General features: G+C 38.2%; 1 protein-coding gene across 1 annotated transcript; it reads right to left on the bottom strand.

The window, feature by feature from the left end:
• Positions 1 to 646: 646 nt before the first annotated feature.
• On the bottom strand, positions 647 to 8,637 carry LOC128381890 (cerebellar degeneration-related protein 2-like). Its single transcript, XM_053341910.1, has 6 exons — positions 8,424 to 8,637; positions 7,313 to 7,425; positions 4,669 to 4,817; positions 4,423 to 4,578; positions 1,768 to 1,990; positions 647 to 1,255 (listed from the first exon to the last, which is right to left on the bottom strand). Exons 1-6 carry the CDS (start codon positions 8,503 to 8,505, stop codon positions 647 to 649), a joined length of 1,332 nt encoding a protein of 443 aa, XP_053197885.1. The 5' UTR covers positions 8,506 to 8,637.
• Between the last annotated feature and the right edge of the window lie 11,222 nt (positions 8,638 to 19,859).

The following is a 19,859-nucleotide window of genomic DNA, read 5'->3' as shown; positions in this document are numbered from 1 at the left end:
AAATGTGACTATTTGCTGGTTTTCTTAGTCAACCCTAACCCTACCAATACCCTGTGCTCTAGGAAATAACATAAATTAAAGCCTATATGATTAAAATACAAGCAATTAAATTTAGTTATTTAATACAAAAAGTGTACCTATTTAAACAATGTCTCTATTTTCTGTATAACTGGTACCAATTTACATCTTCCTACCCAGGAGCCTTCTCATGAATTTACAGTTTCCTATCAGTTTCGTTTCTTTGAAATGATAGAAAACTACGAGTCCTGTAAAGTAAAGTGTCACAGATACAGCTTATGAGAAGGAAAGTGATTATTCCCCAGAAATTATTCCTCAGGAGTTTGTTTCGTTGAGGTAGAGTGATTGTACAGTAGAGACGGCGGCGTTAGGCACTGGTGTTTCTGTGCATCAGAGACATGAGCTGGTGGGTTGTTTTTTTTTTTTGCCTTCTTGTTCCTGCATCACTCGTATCTCTCAATCCTTTTTGCATAACAATCACCTCATTTCTGGGAAAATAGCATATAGTTATATAGTTAGCTTCTTTTCCTGCTGTGAAGGTCTTTCCAAAGTTTCCTCTGTTATTGGAAGACGTTAATTAATCTTGCAGCAGGTCTGTTTGTCTTTCTTTTTTTTTTGTGTGAAATAATTATTGCAAAATAGGCAACACTGCACCAGCTGAGAGTCTCCCTCTGTTTTCAATGAGGTCCTCTTTGGTTTTCTGAATGCGGGAGAAAATTTCCCTAAAAAGTTCCTTGTACTCCGGCTGGTGAAAGTCATCCTCGAAGTCCTCCATGCCTGCCAGCGCAGGACAGGAAGTGGCGAGGGATGCGGTCTGGACGGACTTGTGGCTCTGCCCGTCCTGCTCTTCCTCCTGCTGCCCCAGGTGGCATCGGCGCAGCAGCTCGTCGTACTTCACCTGCAAGGCACTGTACTGGGCGTCCACCTCGTTGAGCAGGGAGATCCCGCGGTACTTCACCACCTCGGCTCGGCGCACGCAGGAGCACTCGTGGTCGTAAATCCTGTCGGGAGAGTCGGGGATCTGCGTGGCCTTCATCAGACGATCGCTGTCCCATCGCTTCAGGAGCCGGGGGCTTTTAGGAGCCACCTCCCCTTCGTTTTCCTCGTCTTGGTTGAGGAACATCACGTCGGACAGCAACCCGTGCATGATGTTGGGCCTGGAGGATCTTGCGGAGGATTCTGATTTCCAGAGCTGACGCAGTTCCTCGGCCTCACGCTCCAGCTCAGACATCCGGGACTGAAGACAGATTAATTAGAAAAGGGGAAGTCAGAGAAGAATAACCTAAACCGAACTCTTGAGTGCAAAAGTGACATGTTGTATGGAGCCCAAGAAGAAGAACAGTGTCGGTGCTGGTTAAAGTATCTCTGTGCTTTCACTGCTACTGCTGATTCACTTTAGAAGACAATAAGCTGACAGTGAGACTTGTTTTCATCCCTCTGAAATGATGATGTGTGCTATTTGTAGATCAAAGCATCAAGGATCAAACTAATAAGGTTGCCTCGCCTTGCCAAGCCTTACACATGACCATATTATAGCTGCTGGGTGAAAACTGGAACTAAGACAATGTTGCATATTACAGTTTTCATGAAGCAAAAAACTAAACTATTGTAATAACCCAGGATAAATTTAACAAAACCCAAGAGATTATTTTCTTACAATCTTTCAAATGTTGCTCACTTGGCTCACTTTTTTTTCTGTGTGTGCACTTTGCAAACAGACACTCGGTGAGAGATATTGGTCAAACATACCTGGCACACCTTCATCCCCGACAGCTGTTGCTCCAACGCTGCGTTCTCACCGACGAGCAGCTCCGCCTCTCGTTCTGCCTCCTCCCGCCGGGCGCGCTCGCTGGCAAACTGGGTCTGGAGGGTCCGGAGGGACTGTCGCAGTGACGCCTGCTCCTCTTCATGCCACGACACGGTGGAGGACTCCAGGTCGTCTGAGGGTTCATCTGGGTCGTAGTCAGAATACCTGCATAGAGACACAGAGTCATATTTATCCTCTTCTATCTGTTATCATAGTCAGCTGTACTATATCGGTCTATTAAAGGACTATTTTGGCATTTTAGGAAAATAACAGGGGGAAATGGCTAACCCGACTCTGTCCAAAGGTTAAAGACATCTGCCTACAAGCACCTCTAAAGCTCACTAATTAAAAGACATCACATCTCGTTGGTTTAATTTGTAGAAAAATCTAAGAATAAAAACAAGCAGAATTGGTTTTACAGGGTGTTGTGTGCTGGACTACTTCTTGGCTGGGTGCAGTGACTTCTTAGTGAATAAGTATAGTTTACAAAATGTTAATATTCCTTTAAATTGATTTATTAAATGTAAAATATCAAAGCATGTACACGATCAGAACTAATGACATCTCTAAATTATTCTTGAGTAATTCACAAAGTATTATAAAGTTTATGATACACGCAAATACTTTGGCGTGGAGGGGGAATTTACCTTTTATGTAACCATGCAGGCTGGCAATTTGTAATCTCTTTCACAATCGGTCTTAGATAGATCAATGGACAGATATGCTTTATTGACTTTTATTAGCATCTAAGCTGTGACGTGTTCACTTAATTAGGGAAATTAATGTTAAAGGTGAAAGAAAAAGCACAGTGAGAGAGATGATGACAACGACATGTGCTAAAGGTGTCGAGCCAGGTCAAACGGATATTACGCTGCGGATGCAAAATACAATGTTTTAATTGACAGAATCTATTATCATTAGTATTAATATCATTATTATCACTACAATTCAAATAGTTGCAAACAATGTTTAGGATTTAAATAAATTAAACAAAACAAAAAAAGGTTTTATGTCTTGTCTATACATATTATTGTGAATATTGTTGCAAGTATGTTACACATCTATGATTTTATGCCAGAATAAGCCTAACCTACAACTACAATAGAAAATACACAAAATACACAGAAACAGGCAGAGAAAAGCACACTAAGTAGAGAACAGAGGAGATTAGAAATCAGTAAGAGAATAAACAGCTTCAAAGACATATTGAGACACATCTGTGACCTCCAGCTCAGACTTTGACCCGTTCCTTCCAACCTCACCAACCTCTGAGTTTAGTTCAGACTCGTTTATCTGACGTGTTTTTATCAGTGAGATTTTAAACCACCTGCCCTGGATGTTTTTGAAAGAGCAGTCCAAACAGGGTTACACACACACACACACACACACACATGCAGACTCAACTCTGGCAGTAAATGAACCTGTCACACTACAGACCAAGAGGAAGTGAACTCCGCATGAAACATTGAGAGAAGGACTGCTGTGAGGTAGATCTGTCTACCTGCCAGCAAGTAGGATTAGCACACATACTGAGGGAGAGTTAATGCCAGGAGGATTTGCCGCTTCCCATTTTACCGATAGGTCTTACAATGAGCTCCTGGATCTGTGACAAAGCAATCATGAAGTTGTTTTTTTTTTTAGCCAAGTCAAAAGATGTGTTGTAGTCTCAGAAGTTGCAAAGTTAGAGATGAGATTAGAGTCTTGTTGGCTGAATCCAGCTCGAATTGAGTCATTTTCTGCTATAATCAGCGTGATATATTAAACATGATCAGTTATATTAATGTGGCTGTTAACAAGTGCCGGTGCATTAATTAGCAATTATTTGCATGTCATCCTGCATGTCCCCTGTGAACATGCGGCTGGTGTTGATGCAAACTCTTGTAGTTCCACAGCTGAAGGTGAAGTTGTCAAATTGCTTGGTTTCTATGATTTGTAATCCAAAGTATAAAAGATATTCAAATCTTCACATTTGAAAACCAAAACCAGTGGAAAACTGGCATTTTTGCTCAATAAATTAAACATTTGTGTTAAATACATAATTACTTTTCTGCAGAGCGATTAATTGATTAGTCAGCACTAAAGTGTTTGCTTTTACAAATGAAAATATTTCAGTCTGACTTCTTCATGGAATATTTTATACATCAATCTGAGCCAGACTCCATAATGGTTTTCAAATTTGCCTTTTATCGATTTTGTGTTGGGCTGCAAATAATGATTATTCAAATATTTCAAGTTCAGATATATATTGTATCAGTTAAGTTTTCAATCATTTTTACTAAATAAAGAAAAATGTCACAGTTTTCCAACTTTTCTTCAACCAGCTTATTTTATAAAACCCCCCGAAGATTTTCAATTTACTTCGTTTAAAATGTTAACAATGGCTTTTGTTTCTGCTCTCTGTGCTGTATGCCTTTACTTTGTCTGTCAAAGTATTTTGCAAACTCTTTTTAAAAAGGTGCTCTATAAGTACAATTATAAAAACCTGGTGATCTTCATGGTTGACAAGCTGGAGCCATCAAATATTTGGCATTTGTTTTAAAATGTATCAATTGAATCATCCACTAATGATATAAAGTACACTACTGAAGTATCCTCACCTGTTTTGCAGCTCTTTCAGGCAGGACACACTCTGAGTGCCTCGAGGTGACAAACTATCTCTGTGTGGAGGCTTCGCAGGACTCAGCTTCAGCTCTTCAACCTGGTGCTGCAGCTCCTCCACCTGCGTCTGCAGCATCTCCACGGTTTCCGTCAGCCTGCACAGAGAGCACAGAGCGAGGGATGTTTTACCTTGAATATGACTAAGATATTCAGGGAAACTTGTTTCAGATGAGCCACAGTCTTACCCCTGGATCTTCTGCTGGGCCGTCCTGTTGTCCAGAGACAGTTTGCGGTTGTTCTGTTCCAGCTCTCTGGCTGACACGTCCAGCTGCTCGTACACCTTAGCGTGCTGGTCATTGACCTGCCTGAGGAGGTCCACCTGCTTCGTCAGGTACTGTAGAGGAGATGGCAATACATCCAATGTTTCATTAATTGATTAACTGCACATCACATAATGAGGATTGTGATGATGAAACACTGAAAGACCACAGCAAAGAAAAGTGTCCTAAACTACTCATTCTAATTAAAGATGCCTTGTGCAGTAGTTGTGTTTCCATTCAATGTTTCACACCTAAATACACTGTATGTGTCTTTGATGTCTGGCAAACATGTTGAGCACCTTTTCTTCCTTATAAGACACATCAAATATTTGGAGTGGAGTTCAGGTGACATCCTCTGTAGTCTTACCTTATCTGATCTATAGCAGAGAGCTCAAACATTTGACATGCTTTTGAAACGATTACTCGACTATCGTATTTGCAGATTAGGTCTCTGTCCATTGATCATATTTGACTAATGCTGTACTAAGTTGCAATCATTAATGTCATTAACTTTTATTTGCTTGTTTTTGGTTATCATTTTCTCTTTAGCGTCTCATCCAGTTCAGTTTTGATATTGTTATATTCCTTTTATATTTAGAAAAAAACCCCACTAGATACATATAATATACATATTTTAAGAGCCTAATTTCGCAATCAGCAATTGTCTATGTGCTCTATAAACAAAATATGGACCCACTTATAACAACTTGCTGCTCCATAGTGCTACTGGTGGTCAAAAACTCCACAGTGTGGCTTTAATCTAAACGACTAAATGTAATATTTTTATTATAGACATAGAAATATTATGACAAACTACCAGCAGACTCAACAGTTTATACTAATTAATATGGTGTTCATAAAGGAACCAAACCCCTACTACTGTCATTAACAGTTAATTGTTTTAGCTGCTAACAACTACCTGCAAGGTATCTATAAATACATTACTGTTGATTACATTGCTTCTCATTCACACAAACTGTCTTCAACTGTGGCTGCTTATAAAACTGTTTCTTTAAGAACAGGTTATCTTATCAGTCGTTTCAAACAGGAAACTTTGAACCTTTAGTCATCTATTCTGCCTGCTGAAAGTCAGACAGGAAAAAAACAAAAACCTCACTGAACATCAGTTTCAAAGTGACCACAGGCCTGCTGTCAGCTCAGCAGTTCAATGTCGAACCAAACAATGAATACTGCACAGCAACACTCAACATAATCAGTCCAAAGTCAATGATAACATGAATGTATGTCAACAACCATTTTCATGGTATTTCTGCTTCATGAAATCATATTCATTACAGTCAGTGGTAGACTCAGATCATGTAAAAATACTCCATTATAAGTAAAACTACTGCATGAAAAATCCTACAATAGTGTTAGCAGAAAAATGTATTTAAAAGTATTACAGTAAAAGTAGTGGTTTGGCCGCTTTCACTGACATATATATATATATATATATATATATATATATATATATATATATATATATATATATATATATATATATATATATATATATATATATATATATATATAACATCATTTGATTATTAATACTCAAGCATCAGTGTGTAAGCAGCATGTTACTATTTGAATTACTTTATATACAGTTAATTTAGTCCAGTGGTTCCCAACCTAGGGGTCAGGCCCCTACAAAGGTTCAGCAGACAAATCTGAGGGTTCATGAGATGATTAATGGGAGAGGAAAGAAGAAAAAACAAGTTCTGATACATACATATGTTTTCAGTTTTTGGACTTTTTTCTCATTTTTAAATTTTTGCTCGGAGACATATGAAGACGCCAAAAGCCAAACAATGTGTTGTCTTTTAAAAGCTTGTTATATTATCCATTGTGTCAAATCTTCATCTGAAATGTAACTAAAGCTGCCAAATAAATGTGGTGGAGTAGAAAGTACAATATTTCCCTCTGTAATGTAGTAGAGGTATTTTTTAACTTATCAAAGTATCGGTCTGTTTATTTGATATTTCTGACAGCCGTGAAGGTAACACGAGGCAGGGGTAGTAGAGTGGAAAGAAGAAAGTAGCATCAAACACTTGTTCACTGTCACTCTTCACTGATTCCACTAAACAAGGGACAGTAAACGAGATGGGAAGCGGGTAATTAAACGTATCATAGGTCATGAGCTGGAATCAGACCTGTGACGTCACACGATTACAGCACAGGTCTTAAGAGATTAATTCTGGGTGCCAGCAGTGACATGCAGGGAAGGATTTATCACCAGACACCCCCCAGACCGACCCGACTACTCAATTAAATTAAAACATGTAGACAAGAGAGCCGAAAATAAGCTGCAGGCTAAATATTGAGTTTCTGCTGTTTTAAAGTGATGTGTGAAGCCTTATAGATCTGAACACATGACTACAGAAAGAGAAAACTATACATTCAGGTTAAACTGAGGGATAAATAAATTAAAACAGCATCACTTTCTACCACTTTTGCCAAGCCTTCCTGGTCCAAACCAAACTAGATTCATGTCATCAGTGAATTTTAGATTTAAAAAAAAAAAAAAAAAAAAGACACAAATCATATTATGAAGTCCAGCTCTCTTTACCTCGATCTCCTGCAGCTGTTCCTGGTTGTTGGAGTACATCTGCTGCAGGCCCTGCTCCAGCTCCCGGTTCCTCTCCAGGAGAGTCTTCCCGAGCTCGGCCGCCAGCTGCAGGTCTGCGGGAGAGACGGAGTGAGGGACCAGCACTGCTCCAGGCTTCATAGTTTTAGTCTCACTGAGATTTGGAGACGCATCAACCTCACAAGCAGCTTTGTGTGGTTTTGTACAGTAGTTGTTGGCAAGAAGCCAGTAACCCACTTTTTAAAAAATGTGTGTAAACGGACACGAGGTCAAATCAGAGCAGAAACACGTTTACATGAGTGAGGGGTATACTCAGGGACTTCTGGTCATATCTGATGCACCTTTAAAACTGCACTAATTGGAACTCAAATAGTTTATTATAGTTATGGATATACCTATAACATATTCTATTTTTAGTTATTAGTTATTGTATGTAGTTTAGCCTTTAATTTAATGTTTTTTTTTAACCTACCTCATTGTTATTGTACTTTAATTCATGTCAAGTAGCTTCTGTGACACTTGACTTTCCCTTTGGGGATCAATACAGCACTCCCTCCAATCATCCATTCATCCATGCATCCACTCAATTAACCAGTCTCTCATCATTAAGCCTTCCACAAGTAGTCCTGAATATCATTTTAAAATTTTAAAATCACTAATAATTAGTAAATAATGACACAATAGGGATGCAAGTATGAGCAGTTATAAAAGGGAATAGTGCACAAACAAAAGCACCCAAAGGCTAATGAAGCATGGAGGTGAATGATGTCAAAGCCACTTCATTCACACATTTTCCCCCCATTTTGCCGCATATGAGAGTCCCGCTGACTCCTGGATGTACAGTGAGCTTCATTTTTGTACTATACAAGCTAGGATACCCCTTCTAAAACACACATGATTAATATCGCGTGTTCACAAACCTCATAGAAATTCCTCCTAACCTACTGTGCAGCTGCAGGGCTCCATGCTTTGTTATTTCATGTGATGCATTAATTAAACCTGCAGCTGTAATATTATATTTCTGATTATTTGAGTATAAAATGATCGATATGTTTCACGCTGCCAGGGACAAAGACAGAAGAGGAAACGTTACCATGTTCAAGGTCTTGCTTGTCGTACCACGGCTCTTCCTCCTTGAGCTCAAATTCTTCCTCAACGATCGTGTCTGTCAGCATCTTTCTGGTCTAAACGGATCCGAGCAGCGTGTAAAAATAAAATCCTCCGGTAACGTTACATGACAGAGTCTAGGAGGGAAAGAGCCGGTTCAGTGTTCAGTGTGTCCGCCTGCAGCAGCCGGCGCCGGTCAGTGTGTGCTTCATCACCGGGACCGGACAGACAGCTGAGCTCACTGATGATGAGGATGAAGCTCAGGTGCGTTAGTGACACAGTTCCGGTTTAACATTTCTAAACAAAAGCCATGGTGGTGAGCAGCTTTATATCAGTCATAAATACTATATAGATATAAATAATGACTATACTATTTATTTATTATATTATATTACATATCATGTTGTTTATGATCATTAATAATAATTATAAATAATTATGAATAAATTCATAAACAAAGCCCATTTTGTTTAAATGTTAAATTACATATTTACAGTTCAAATTGTTATAGCCTACATACACCTGCATAAGACATTCAAATGAAATGCAATTAAAAAATCTGTTTCTCAGAATATGCTAGCCTAATATAATTATGATCATAATATTTCCTGTTTTATTTTTATTCTTTAATATTAAGATAGTTTTTATTACTTTGCGTATTTTTATTATGTATGTGAGACTGTGGGCCTCCCCTCTGACAAAGCTTTACTTGACTAGTTTCCGTCAATTCCTGGATACCCATGGGATCATTATTATGTTTTTGGATCACATAATTGACTCCCACAATTGAACCAAAACAGCTGATAGTGCTGTTTGACATAACTTTGTCCAAATCACACCCATTTATTCTACTTTTGATAAAACTAATGTAATATGTTTTCACTTCCATTCACTGAGTCTCCCAAGGACCCTGCCTCAACCTGGGGAGCCCACCTCCCACCTTGAATACCTGTGCTTTAAACTATTTCTAATATTGTCTGTATATATAATAATATATGTACAATATAGTGCAGTATCATTAAATTAAACATTTAATAAACAACTAACAAAATTTAAAATAAAATATTTAAAATAAATAACCTTCAGAGTTTGTAATTAACAGTTTAACATGATTTTAGTGTTTAGTCAGTTCTGATGTCTTTAGCGTTTATTCTGAAGGTGAGATTACGCAGTTTCCGGTGTAGTTGCCTCTCTCTGACAGGTGGAGCGGCCCTTCACCACACCTGCTGCTGCTCACACGGTCCTCCCTCTGAAACCGCAGAGCACAGACTCTGGGAGACCAGCAGGGGGCGCTACAGGTAATCTAACCCCCACATCAATATTATAATTAAATATCTACAGAATTTTAATGAGCTGCTGGTTTCAATATGTTGATGATAGAAAATATACTCTGAAATCCAATAGAAGAATATTTTAACAGTGTTAAAATTTAAATGTGTTCTGTTTTCTTTAATATTTAATTATACATATTGAGCTGCTGCTGCCTGTCAGTGATCATCATGAGGCAAACAAGCCTCCACTCTTCTGAGCATTTATGGTTCAGATAAGAAGCTGGTAAAATATTTTTAGTACTCAAAGTAACATGGAAAATATTTTGTATTTAATCAGTAAATTAATATATTGAGTATTTGGCATAGTTTTACACTTGCTCTCTACAACATTTCAGAAAATAATTATTGTAGTTTTGACTCCACTTTTTTTAATCACTTTTTTATACTATGAAAAATCTTAACATATACAATTTATAATGAAATTAAAATGAAATTGAATAATGAAATATGATGCATTACATTAATTACATCAAATTCTTTTTTAAGCCATGACTGTTTAGAGGATTACTGTACCAGCTGCTTCAGGTTTGTGTATTTGTATTTAATATTCTTTTATACTTTATCAAATATGATTTTAACAGAAACAACAAGACACATATATTTACATATTTGTAATCTCAAAGAGCTTTTGGTCTTGTTATCAGGACTTCTACTGTTCAACTGTGGAGCTGCTGATGAGAGACAGAAGGTCATGACTGTCCAAAGAAACAGAGAGTGAGAGGATGTGTATTCATCACATTAGAGGGTCTCATCGCTGCTGTAGCCCACCCTTTAACCACTTAACACACGCCCCCGTTTTTTATGCTGTTAGCCTAAACGACATGCCCAAGTTGTGAGCAGCACAGATCCCACATAGTTTGAGACTCAGAGATGTGTCTGGTATCATTGGAAAGGAAACACTCTCAGGATTCTTGTAAAAGTGTCTGTGTGATTCTGTGACTTACTGATAAAGAGTGGCAGAGGTTACAATGATGGGGTTGTTTACTCGCCCATAGGTTTGCCTTTACAATGACATGTGTACATTCAGGGACCTCTCAGCAGGATATAGACACAATGAGGCCACAGCCACAGGTCTTGGCTCCATGCAGTCCAAATTTGGAGTCAAAAGACCAAAAGATGAATTTTTCTGAATTATTTTTCAACAGGTATGTCCATGCGTTTTCCTTAGGTCCTTTTTGGAGACTCCAAATGGACACTTGGTTACCAAAGCTGTATAACCACAATCAAACACCTATAACTTCACATCCCCTTTGCCTACAATCAAAATCTTGGTCTCTAATGAAAGCTGACGCCATATTATTATTATTATTATTATTATTATATATATATATATACATATTTTTTTGTTTGGCCATATCTATCTATCTATCTATCTATCTGTTTATTTTGGTATAAGTCATATGTCAAGTCGAAGAAGAACCAACCGTGTACCAAAATGCCGAGTGCGTAATGATATATGGTTCAACTCTTTTACGCACAGGGCGCACGCCGGTTACGCTTGGAGTTTGTTTATGGACAGCCAAACGTAATAGCTTAGTGTCATACACCGTTGGAAACCTCTGACTATTGGCTAAAAGGTTATCAACTTAATTTCACCGAATATTTCCATAGGCTAGAACAGCAGTCAATCAAAGCCATGTCGTCATTGTTGTCGGTCACATGTCCTCATTGGCTTTGGAGACATGTACTGCCTAAACCTAAACACCGATTGGCTTGTGTGTGGTGTCGTCAGAAGCAGAAGACGCTCACGGTCGTAAACATCTAGTCACGTGTACTCTGAGATGGACGTGCAGGTCAGGAAATGACGTAAACGGACCGCATATGGTTTGTTATTTGTGTTATTACGTTACGTGTTGGACTAAATACATGGACAGATTGAGTCCGGTTTTATGGAAACGGATTTCATATTTCACAAGAATGGATACTTGGCGAGCTGTACAGAAAGTCCTGAGTCATAAGATGAACGTTGTGGATAAAGGGAAGACTTTGAAGGTATGTAGCATTATTAGCTTTTCTTACTTAGCTCAGGGGCTAGCCGAGCTAATCGCTAATACTATTACGGCTGTGAGCAACCATATAAGTCGTGAGTGGTCTTGAATGAATCAGGACAATCTAAGCTTTCCAACGATGTACGGCATGAATATATATGTTTAAGGGTTGGTGTTTAAAACATTCAGAAGAACTTGTGGCTACCTCCTAACATCCGTCCCGTTCCGTAGACGGAACAGCGTGCGTTCAGTGGTTAAAGGACAGGCTCACCGCTTTTTAAGTCTGTCTTAAAACAATAGTCTGGGGTCTCTATAAAACATGTTTTCCTTGCTGTATTCATTCCTTCTGTTCAATCTGATCATTAGAAGATCCCTTCATAATTTACTCACAATTTAAGTGATGAGGGCCAAATCCACAGTCCTCCTTCTGTGCAGAAGTGTATTTGAAGCTAATATGTAGCATTCAAATTATTCAAATATTTTTAGTGCCACCGCAGTTCAACGGGGAAACACAAAGAGGGAATTTGATTCTAAAAATACTGTAAATGTGGCCGATATCCACCTCAGACTGCTGACAACATCATATAAGCTTCATATGAACTGTGTGGACACACTGTGGATTTTGGCCCCCATCACTCACATTCAAGGAACATTTGAAGGGGATCTTTTAAAAGCCAGTATGAACAGGAGGAATGATTACAGAAAGGAAAAACTCTTTCAGTGTTCATATGGGTACCTGACTGTTATTTTAATAACCAGCAACAAACACAAAGACAAAAAGCTCTCCCAGACCGGAGAAAAACATCCCTTACTAATTTCCTCTTGTTATCCCTAAAAGTAGTTGGCTCAGACAGAGAGGCTGTAGGACGTCAGTGGCTGAGTCATCGCTCGAGAGGGAGAGTTTTCACTGTGAGTGCAGGTTTCTGGGCCTCAGTGGGCAAGGGATCTAGAGATGGAGGAAGAGCTGCTCTCACACCTTTTAAAAATAAAATAAAATCAGTCATCTGCTGACAATGAGACTTCCTCAGGAGCCAAGATATGTCTCATACTCGTACTATTTATGATGATATGCATATGTCAGAATCATCCAAAACAAACCCTGATGACACATTCATTTAATCTTTATGGCCACTAGCATGAATAAAAAGAAATATAAAAATATCTGCAAATTTACAAATAGTGAGAATTTAAAAGGAAAAGATTTGTATGTTGCATTACCTCCAGGTGTGCTGCAGGCATTATACTCCATCAGTTGGTGGCAGTGTAGTCTCATAATTTGCTCTGAATTTCCTTTTTAACATCACATCCTGAACATGAAAGTGCCTTTAATCCAAAATAAAGGACGTTATATTATCAACACACACTGATTTACAGTAGGTTGCTCATTTGAACACACTGGAAAGAAGAAATGAACATGAACACTTTTTTTATTATTTTTTAATTAGTTTAATTGAAAGAAATGTACACGATCAGATAAATGAACAGTGTGTTGATCCATGCTAATGAAAAAAATCCAGCTTTTTGATCAACTGCACAGTCAGATTTCAGTTTGATTTGATCTGATACAGACACATGAAAACATTTCCTCTGGGAAATATTCTGCCAGCTAATGATCAATGACGTGCTGCTCTGGATTTATTAGGGTCTTTATTGTACCTCTGTACTTTGTTAGTTAAATATTATATTAAGGTTGATTGCAGCTGTATGTCATATGATCTATTGCCCCCAGTCAACTCTCTCCTTAGGGATAATAAAGTATCTTAACTACTTCATCTTCTCTTTCTCCTTCCCCTGACTACTTTCATTTGATCTTTTATAAATACATAATTGTGTGTTGTAAGGTTGTTTTTAGTGTGTCATGACATGCACACACATGCCCAGCCCATGTGAACTTAAGACATAAGACACCAAAAAATAAAGTTGCAGTGGTGAAACATTTGTCAAATGTGGACAAGAACAAAACATTTTATTTTACACTGAAAACAAAGAACTTTGTCATCTGTTCAAAACTCTACAAAGAAAATCAGGATCTTAAAATCCTTCCTGAAGCTCCGGGAAACTGATCTGAAACAAAGGGTATTTTACTAGATGGTGTAGTTAAGCCACCATATAACCAGCAATAAAACATACAATGGACTTTGTCATCTATCTGACTTAAATAACTGGGAGTGCTGTAAACCTGTTTCTGAGCTTGTGCTTCATGAATATAATTGTGCACATTGGATAAATTCACCAGCACATAAAGCTGCAAACTGTGGCTGTTTTTCATCAGACAATATGCCTTTAATTTTATGTTTGAACACAAAAACAGACCACACATTGCACATCATGAATATTACACTGTAGTTATCTTTGTAATCTTTAAGTAGTTTTGCCTCTTGTAGTGTTTCTCTTAATCTGTGCTTTATGATTTATATCTTTGACATTTATATGAGCAATTTATTTCATGTAGGTTACTGTAGACCTCTCTTTGTATCTTTTTGTCATTTTAAGTCTTAACTTCAACTCTAATTTCAGTTTATTTTAAATGCACATCGCCCAGAGAGTCTCTGTGCACTTTACAAGTCAATAAAAACAACAACAGGAAAAAAAAGAAACCATGTAAAAGTACAAACACATACACACTCACACACACACACAGACATACACACACACACACACAGGTAGTAATGTACACCAAGGATGAAGTTAGTCATTTTATAACAGAGATCAATCTAACAAGGCTGGACGGCCACATGTCAGGTCCTAGAAAACAGAAACAAATATTTTTTAAGCCTGGATTTTATAGTTTCCACAGAGCTGAATCCTGCTGAAGCATTCTGATGTTAACAGCTCAAAGCACCTGTGAATACAACCCAGCCTCACAGAGATACTAGCAAGGAGGTGGAAATCCTCTTTAATACTGCCAATTAGTTGTATATACTTTTGTACATTACATTTTATTTTATTTGCTATTGCTATTTTGCTATTTTGTTATGTATAGTTTGTTCTTTATATTCTTATACTATATGTTGTCTGTAATTTCCCAGCTTGGGATCAATAAAGTATCTATCTATCTATCTATCTATCTATCTATCTATCTATCTATCTGTCTATCTGCAGATATGATGAGATATTTTTATATAGGAAACCTAAAAAGTGTCAAAACAATTAACTTTTTTTTAAAGCTGAGAAAAAACTGGAGATTCTGTCTCTATTTTTGCACCGTTACTACTTGTGACTAAGAGTCGAACTATAGCTGAGTCAGACCATATTCTTACAAACAGATTGTCGGCCCAAGCTGCTCGTAGGTGTCGGGACAGAAGTCACTGTTACGTCTCACTAACTCACCAACCAACCACATTATTGAAGCCAGGCTGAAGGATAAGAAGCTGTAACATCACAAGCTTTTCCTCTTACTGTAGTTTCAGCCTGTTTATCTCTTATTTTAGTGGTTCAAGGACCCCTAACCTGGCATTAATTAAACCACAGTGAAAATAAATGATTCCCCTTTTCGTTGGGGACCCCTAGAACCCACTCTAGGACTCCTGGGGTATTTGCTCTCCCCTTTTGTTGTGCTCCACTCTCAGTGTGTTCTCTGTCTGTCCTCCACCGTCCTCCTGATTCCTCCGTCTGTGTTTTTTTGCGGCTGTCAGCGAGATAAGAGAAAGGGCAGAGCAGGAAGTAAGAACTCTCTGCAGGGAATTCGGCTTCTCAGAGTGATAAAATTACTGTGATCTTTTTTTTTTCTTCCTGCAGAATCAACACACTACTTGTGTTTTCTCCTATCTACACTTACAGCTGTGGCAATTTTTTTTTTTTTTGCTTTTATTGATGCTGTATTCCCTTTTCATTTTAGATTTCAAGAGGTGCTAAATGCCAAAAAACAAGAAGAATGGGACCCCATGTGCTACTTTAGCCTTACTGGTATTCTATATCTCTGTCAGAAAGTGATTACACGTGTATATCAAATGCAAAATCATATTTTCTCTGTGGCGGTAAAACCATCTTCAAGCATAATGTGTTTGCAGCAATACAGAAGCGAAGGGAAGTCAGATAAACTAAGGGAGGAAATTGAAATATTACAGGAGAGAGGGCAAGCTAACAGGATGATTACCACTCTGCTCAGCAGCCCGTCCACACATTCCTCCTCATCCCTGCAGCGATGTGGGTTAGTGATAGTGTTTCTTGCTGCCTAGCGTGGAAGCAGTGACATTAATGGGTGGCAGCAACCGGTAATGAGTCGTTAAAAGACAGATTTGGAGCTTTACTGATCCGTTTCCATACCAACTGTCGCCGCTGTGGGATTGGATGCTCTCGATTGTTTTGGGGAGGGGGGGCGAGGAGGAGCTGGGGAGGGGTGTAATGGGATTTGAGGAAGTGCTTCTGGGAAGAAGTTTAACACATGCACGCACACAATGCATATGACAAAACGTCTGAGTGTGTGCGTGTATATGAGTGCGTGTTTTATCTTCAAAGCTCTTCCGTTTTTTGCAGAAATCTACCATGACAGCAGAGTGCAAGGAGCCTGCAGTCATATCAATTTGTTGCAATTTTTTTTTTTTTTTTTTTTTTAAACTGATTCTTGTCCTCTTCCATGTTTTTTTTTTCTCCTTCCCCCCCTCCATTGCCTTTTGTTCTGGACTGGTATACACAAACAGTCGAGGATGGGAGATATACTCACAGTGAGAGGAGCCGCTGTGTTGCCATGACAACCCGGCGTTTGCAAAAATCAGACTGATGCCAACTCTCATCCGTGATTGCATATGGGCTGTTTGGAAGAAGAAAAAAAAAAAAGAAGGAAAAAAAAAAAAAAAGGAAGAAGAAGATGAAGAGAGACAAAGACACTGGCAGGAGCAATACATGCACACATGCTGTTTGCTGTACATGTTCCTGCTTGAGTATGTGGAGCAGATATTACTTTTATAATGCTTCTGAACATCTGCGCTCTACATGGCAAGTGCAATATAAAGAACATGGAAAAATTACATATTTATTTTTGGCTGATAAAACATTAGGAAATGGTCCAAGGTGGCATCTTCAAATAAAGCAACACACTCTCAAATTGAGAACCTTGAATCAGCAAATGACTTAAACGATTATTCAATTATCAGAAAAAGTTGCTGATTAATTTTCTTTCCATCGATCAATTGGCTTATATCGCTATACAGCTCTAGTAAATGATGTGGGAATGAAAGCATAGATAATTAGAGATGGAAAGATGGCGATAACAGAAGCTGGATTTGGGTTAAAGATAGCAAACTGTTAGAACTGAACACTGACATCAAAGGCAGAGACAGAGACAGGGGGAATAATCAATGAAACTTTTTTTATAACAAAAAAAAAAAAAAAAAAAGTAAAAGAAGTTTAATTTCACAAGTAATCTCCACCCTGGGGTCTGTGGGTAAAACAAAACTCTGTGAAGTAGATGAATTTAGCTAATCTCTCTCACACAGCTTCAGGGGATCACAGAGGCACAGGGATAGAAAAGCACACTCGTTTTGGAGCTGAAATTTTATGAAACAGAGGCTCCTTTACTTCCGTGCACGGAGAAAGGTTTGTCTCTCTCTCTCTCTCTCTCTCTCTCTCTGTCTCTCTCTTGCTCGCTCTCTGCTCTCAAACACAAGAACAAAAAAAACAAAAAAAACAAAGCACATTCTTAACCAGGATCCATGATGAAAATGAGTCTGAGAAAATGAAAGGCTTCTGCACTTAAAGGCTGAAAAGAATGACAGCTGCCTGGTGCTCAGATGTTTGCTGTTGTGAATGAGTGGATGCAAAAGACACTTGGCTTGACGTTGCATCAAAATAAAACGTTGGTATCGCAGACGGGAGTGATGATGGATGCTGAGTCCTGAGTGTGAGTCTGAGAGATGATAAATTCCTGTTTCACTAAAGCCATTCAATTTACAGCTGAGGTGATTAATTGATTAGCCGATAAACAGACAATTAATCACATCTTCTTTGTCATTTTTATGTCCACCACTTTAACTGGATGGATTGCCATTAAGTTTAAATTCATGATCCCTTGAAGATGAATCATTAGGTGACCTGTAATGAAAATAAAATTGAATTGCATCTAAAAATCCAGTTCATTTCTGTTCTTTCTGATGGATTTTTGCTCTACTCCCACACACACACACACACTGCATCTTTTGTTTGATTGAATTTTCCGGGATCTGATAACACACACACAAGCTAGAAAAAGCCAGAGCTGACCACTTCGCTGCAGCAGCACATAGTCTGACTGCTGAGCTAAAGACAAAACGTCCCCGCAGCTGTCTTTGTCTTTTTTTTTTTTACTTTTTAATCTGTCCTGATCTGAAATGCTTCTTCTTGGATTAGCTTCAACTAGTACGACATTCTGAAGCAACACATTCAGGCAATTTTGTACAACATCTATAATCAAAAATGTGGGATGTTTTTTTTTTTTTTTTTTTTTTTTTCTATCGCTGTCAGCCAAAAAATCTTCTGCGATGCTTGATTTTATTTCACAGCCAGTTTTGTTTTGGTTTTCCTCATAAAGCTGATTATATTGTGATGGATTAACAAACTGGAGCTGCAGCAGTAAGGAAACACTGAACTAGAAGTGTTTTTCCACAGTAGTTTTAATTATTGAACACAGATAACAGTGAGCAGTCCCTCAGCTCATATCAGTGAACACATATATTCACTAATGGATGGCCTTTCATTTCATTTGTCATCTATTTATGCATCATTTCATACGTTATAAATACATCAAACGTAAATCTAAATGTCTTTTATGTTTATGAAGACATCTTTCAAGTTGTTCATTATGCAAAAATCATACATTTCTGTTTGTTTTTTAACAGAGCGACAACATAATGAATGCTTTTTAACCTTCCTGTCGTCCTCCCGGGTCAAATTGACCCGTCTATTTTGACTGTTCCTTCCTTCCTTCCTTCCTTCCTTCCTTCCTTCCATCTGTCCTTCCTCTCTCCTTCTCTCTTTCCTCCCTTCCTTCTTTCCTTCCTCCACCCCCCTTTCTTCTTTCCTCCCTCCCTTCTACCTCCCTTCCTTCCTTCCTTCCTTATTTACTTCTTTCCTCCGTCCTTCCTTCTTCTCTTCCTTATTTCGTTTCCTCCCTTCCTTCCTTCCTTCTTCCATCCCCCTTTCTTCCTTCCTTACTTCTTTCCTTCGTCCTTCCTTCCTTACTTCTTTCCTTCGTCCTTCCTTCCTTACTTCTTTCCTTCGTCCTTCCTTCCTTACTTATTTCCTTCGTCCTTCCTTCCTTATTTCCTTTCCTCCTTTCCTTCCTTCCTTCCTCCATTCCCCTTTCTTCCTTCTGTCGTTCCTTCCTCTCTCTCTCTCTCCTTCCTTCCTTCCTTTACTCCCTTCCTTCCTTCCTTCCTCCCTCCTTTCCTTCCTTTCCTTCTTCCTCCCTTCCTTCCTTGACTCGAACACAACAGGAGGGTTAAAGGTTGTATTTGTTGCTTTCAAATAAACATCATAACTTTAAAATCTATTTTAAAAGGTTTAAATGTTCATTTATAGTGTTATTACTGTAGTTTAATTAACAGTATTATTACTATAGTTAGATTGACAAGAGTATTATTGTATTTTCATTTACAATCTTGTTTCTGTGCATTTACATACAATATTATTACTGTATATCCATTTAACGTATTATCAATGCATTGTAAAAGTCATGTTCCAAGTCCATGTTCCAAGTCATTCATTATGCACAAATCACACATTATTTTTGATGTATTTTTAACAGCTATTGTAGTAAATTCACAAAAATAATGAATGCTTTTGAAAGTTTGTATCGGTTGCTTTCAAATATACTTCTTAACATTTAAAAGCAAACTTATGTGGTCTGTCAGATTTACAATTATTTGTCATCTCTGAGCCAATTTCTGCATGTTTTGCACGTCGCCAACCGTTTTGTGCTGACCACAGCATAAAAAAAAGAGTCTTTTCTAGAGCTAGAATGATGAATACGTTGAGGCTCAGAAGATTTTTCACCACAGAAATGTCAAAGATGCAGTTTATATTCGAGGTGGGTTAGAAACAGAGTCATCGTTACAGAGTTTTCCATCACGGAGCTCTAATAAGTTTATTTTTCAGCTGTAATATATGTTGGTCACCCTGCTGTAATCA

Source organism: Scomber japonicus, chromosome 20, assembly GCF_027409825.1.
Source record: "Scomber japonicus isolate fScoJap1 chromosome 20, fScoJap1.pri, whole genome shotgun sequence".
In the NCBI taxonomy this organism is placed as follows: domain Eukaryota; kingdom Metazoa; phylum Chordata; class Actinopteri; order Scombriformes; family Scombridae; genus Scomber; species Scomber japonicus.
The sequence above is the reverse complement of the archived record's forward strand: the minus strand, read 5'-3'. Positions and strand labels throughout refer to the sequence as shown.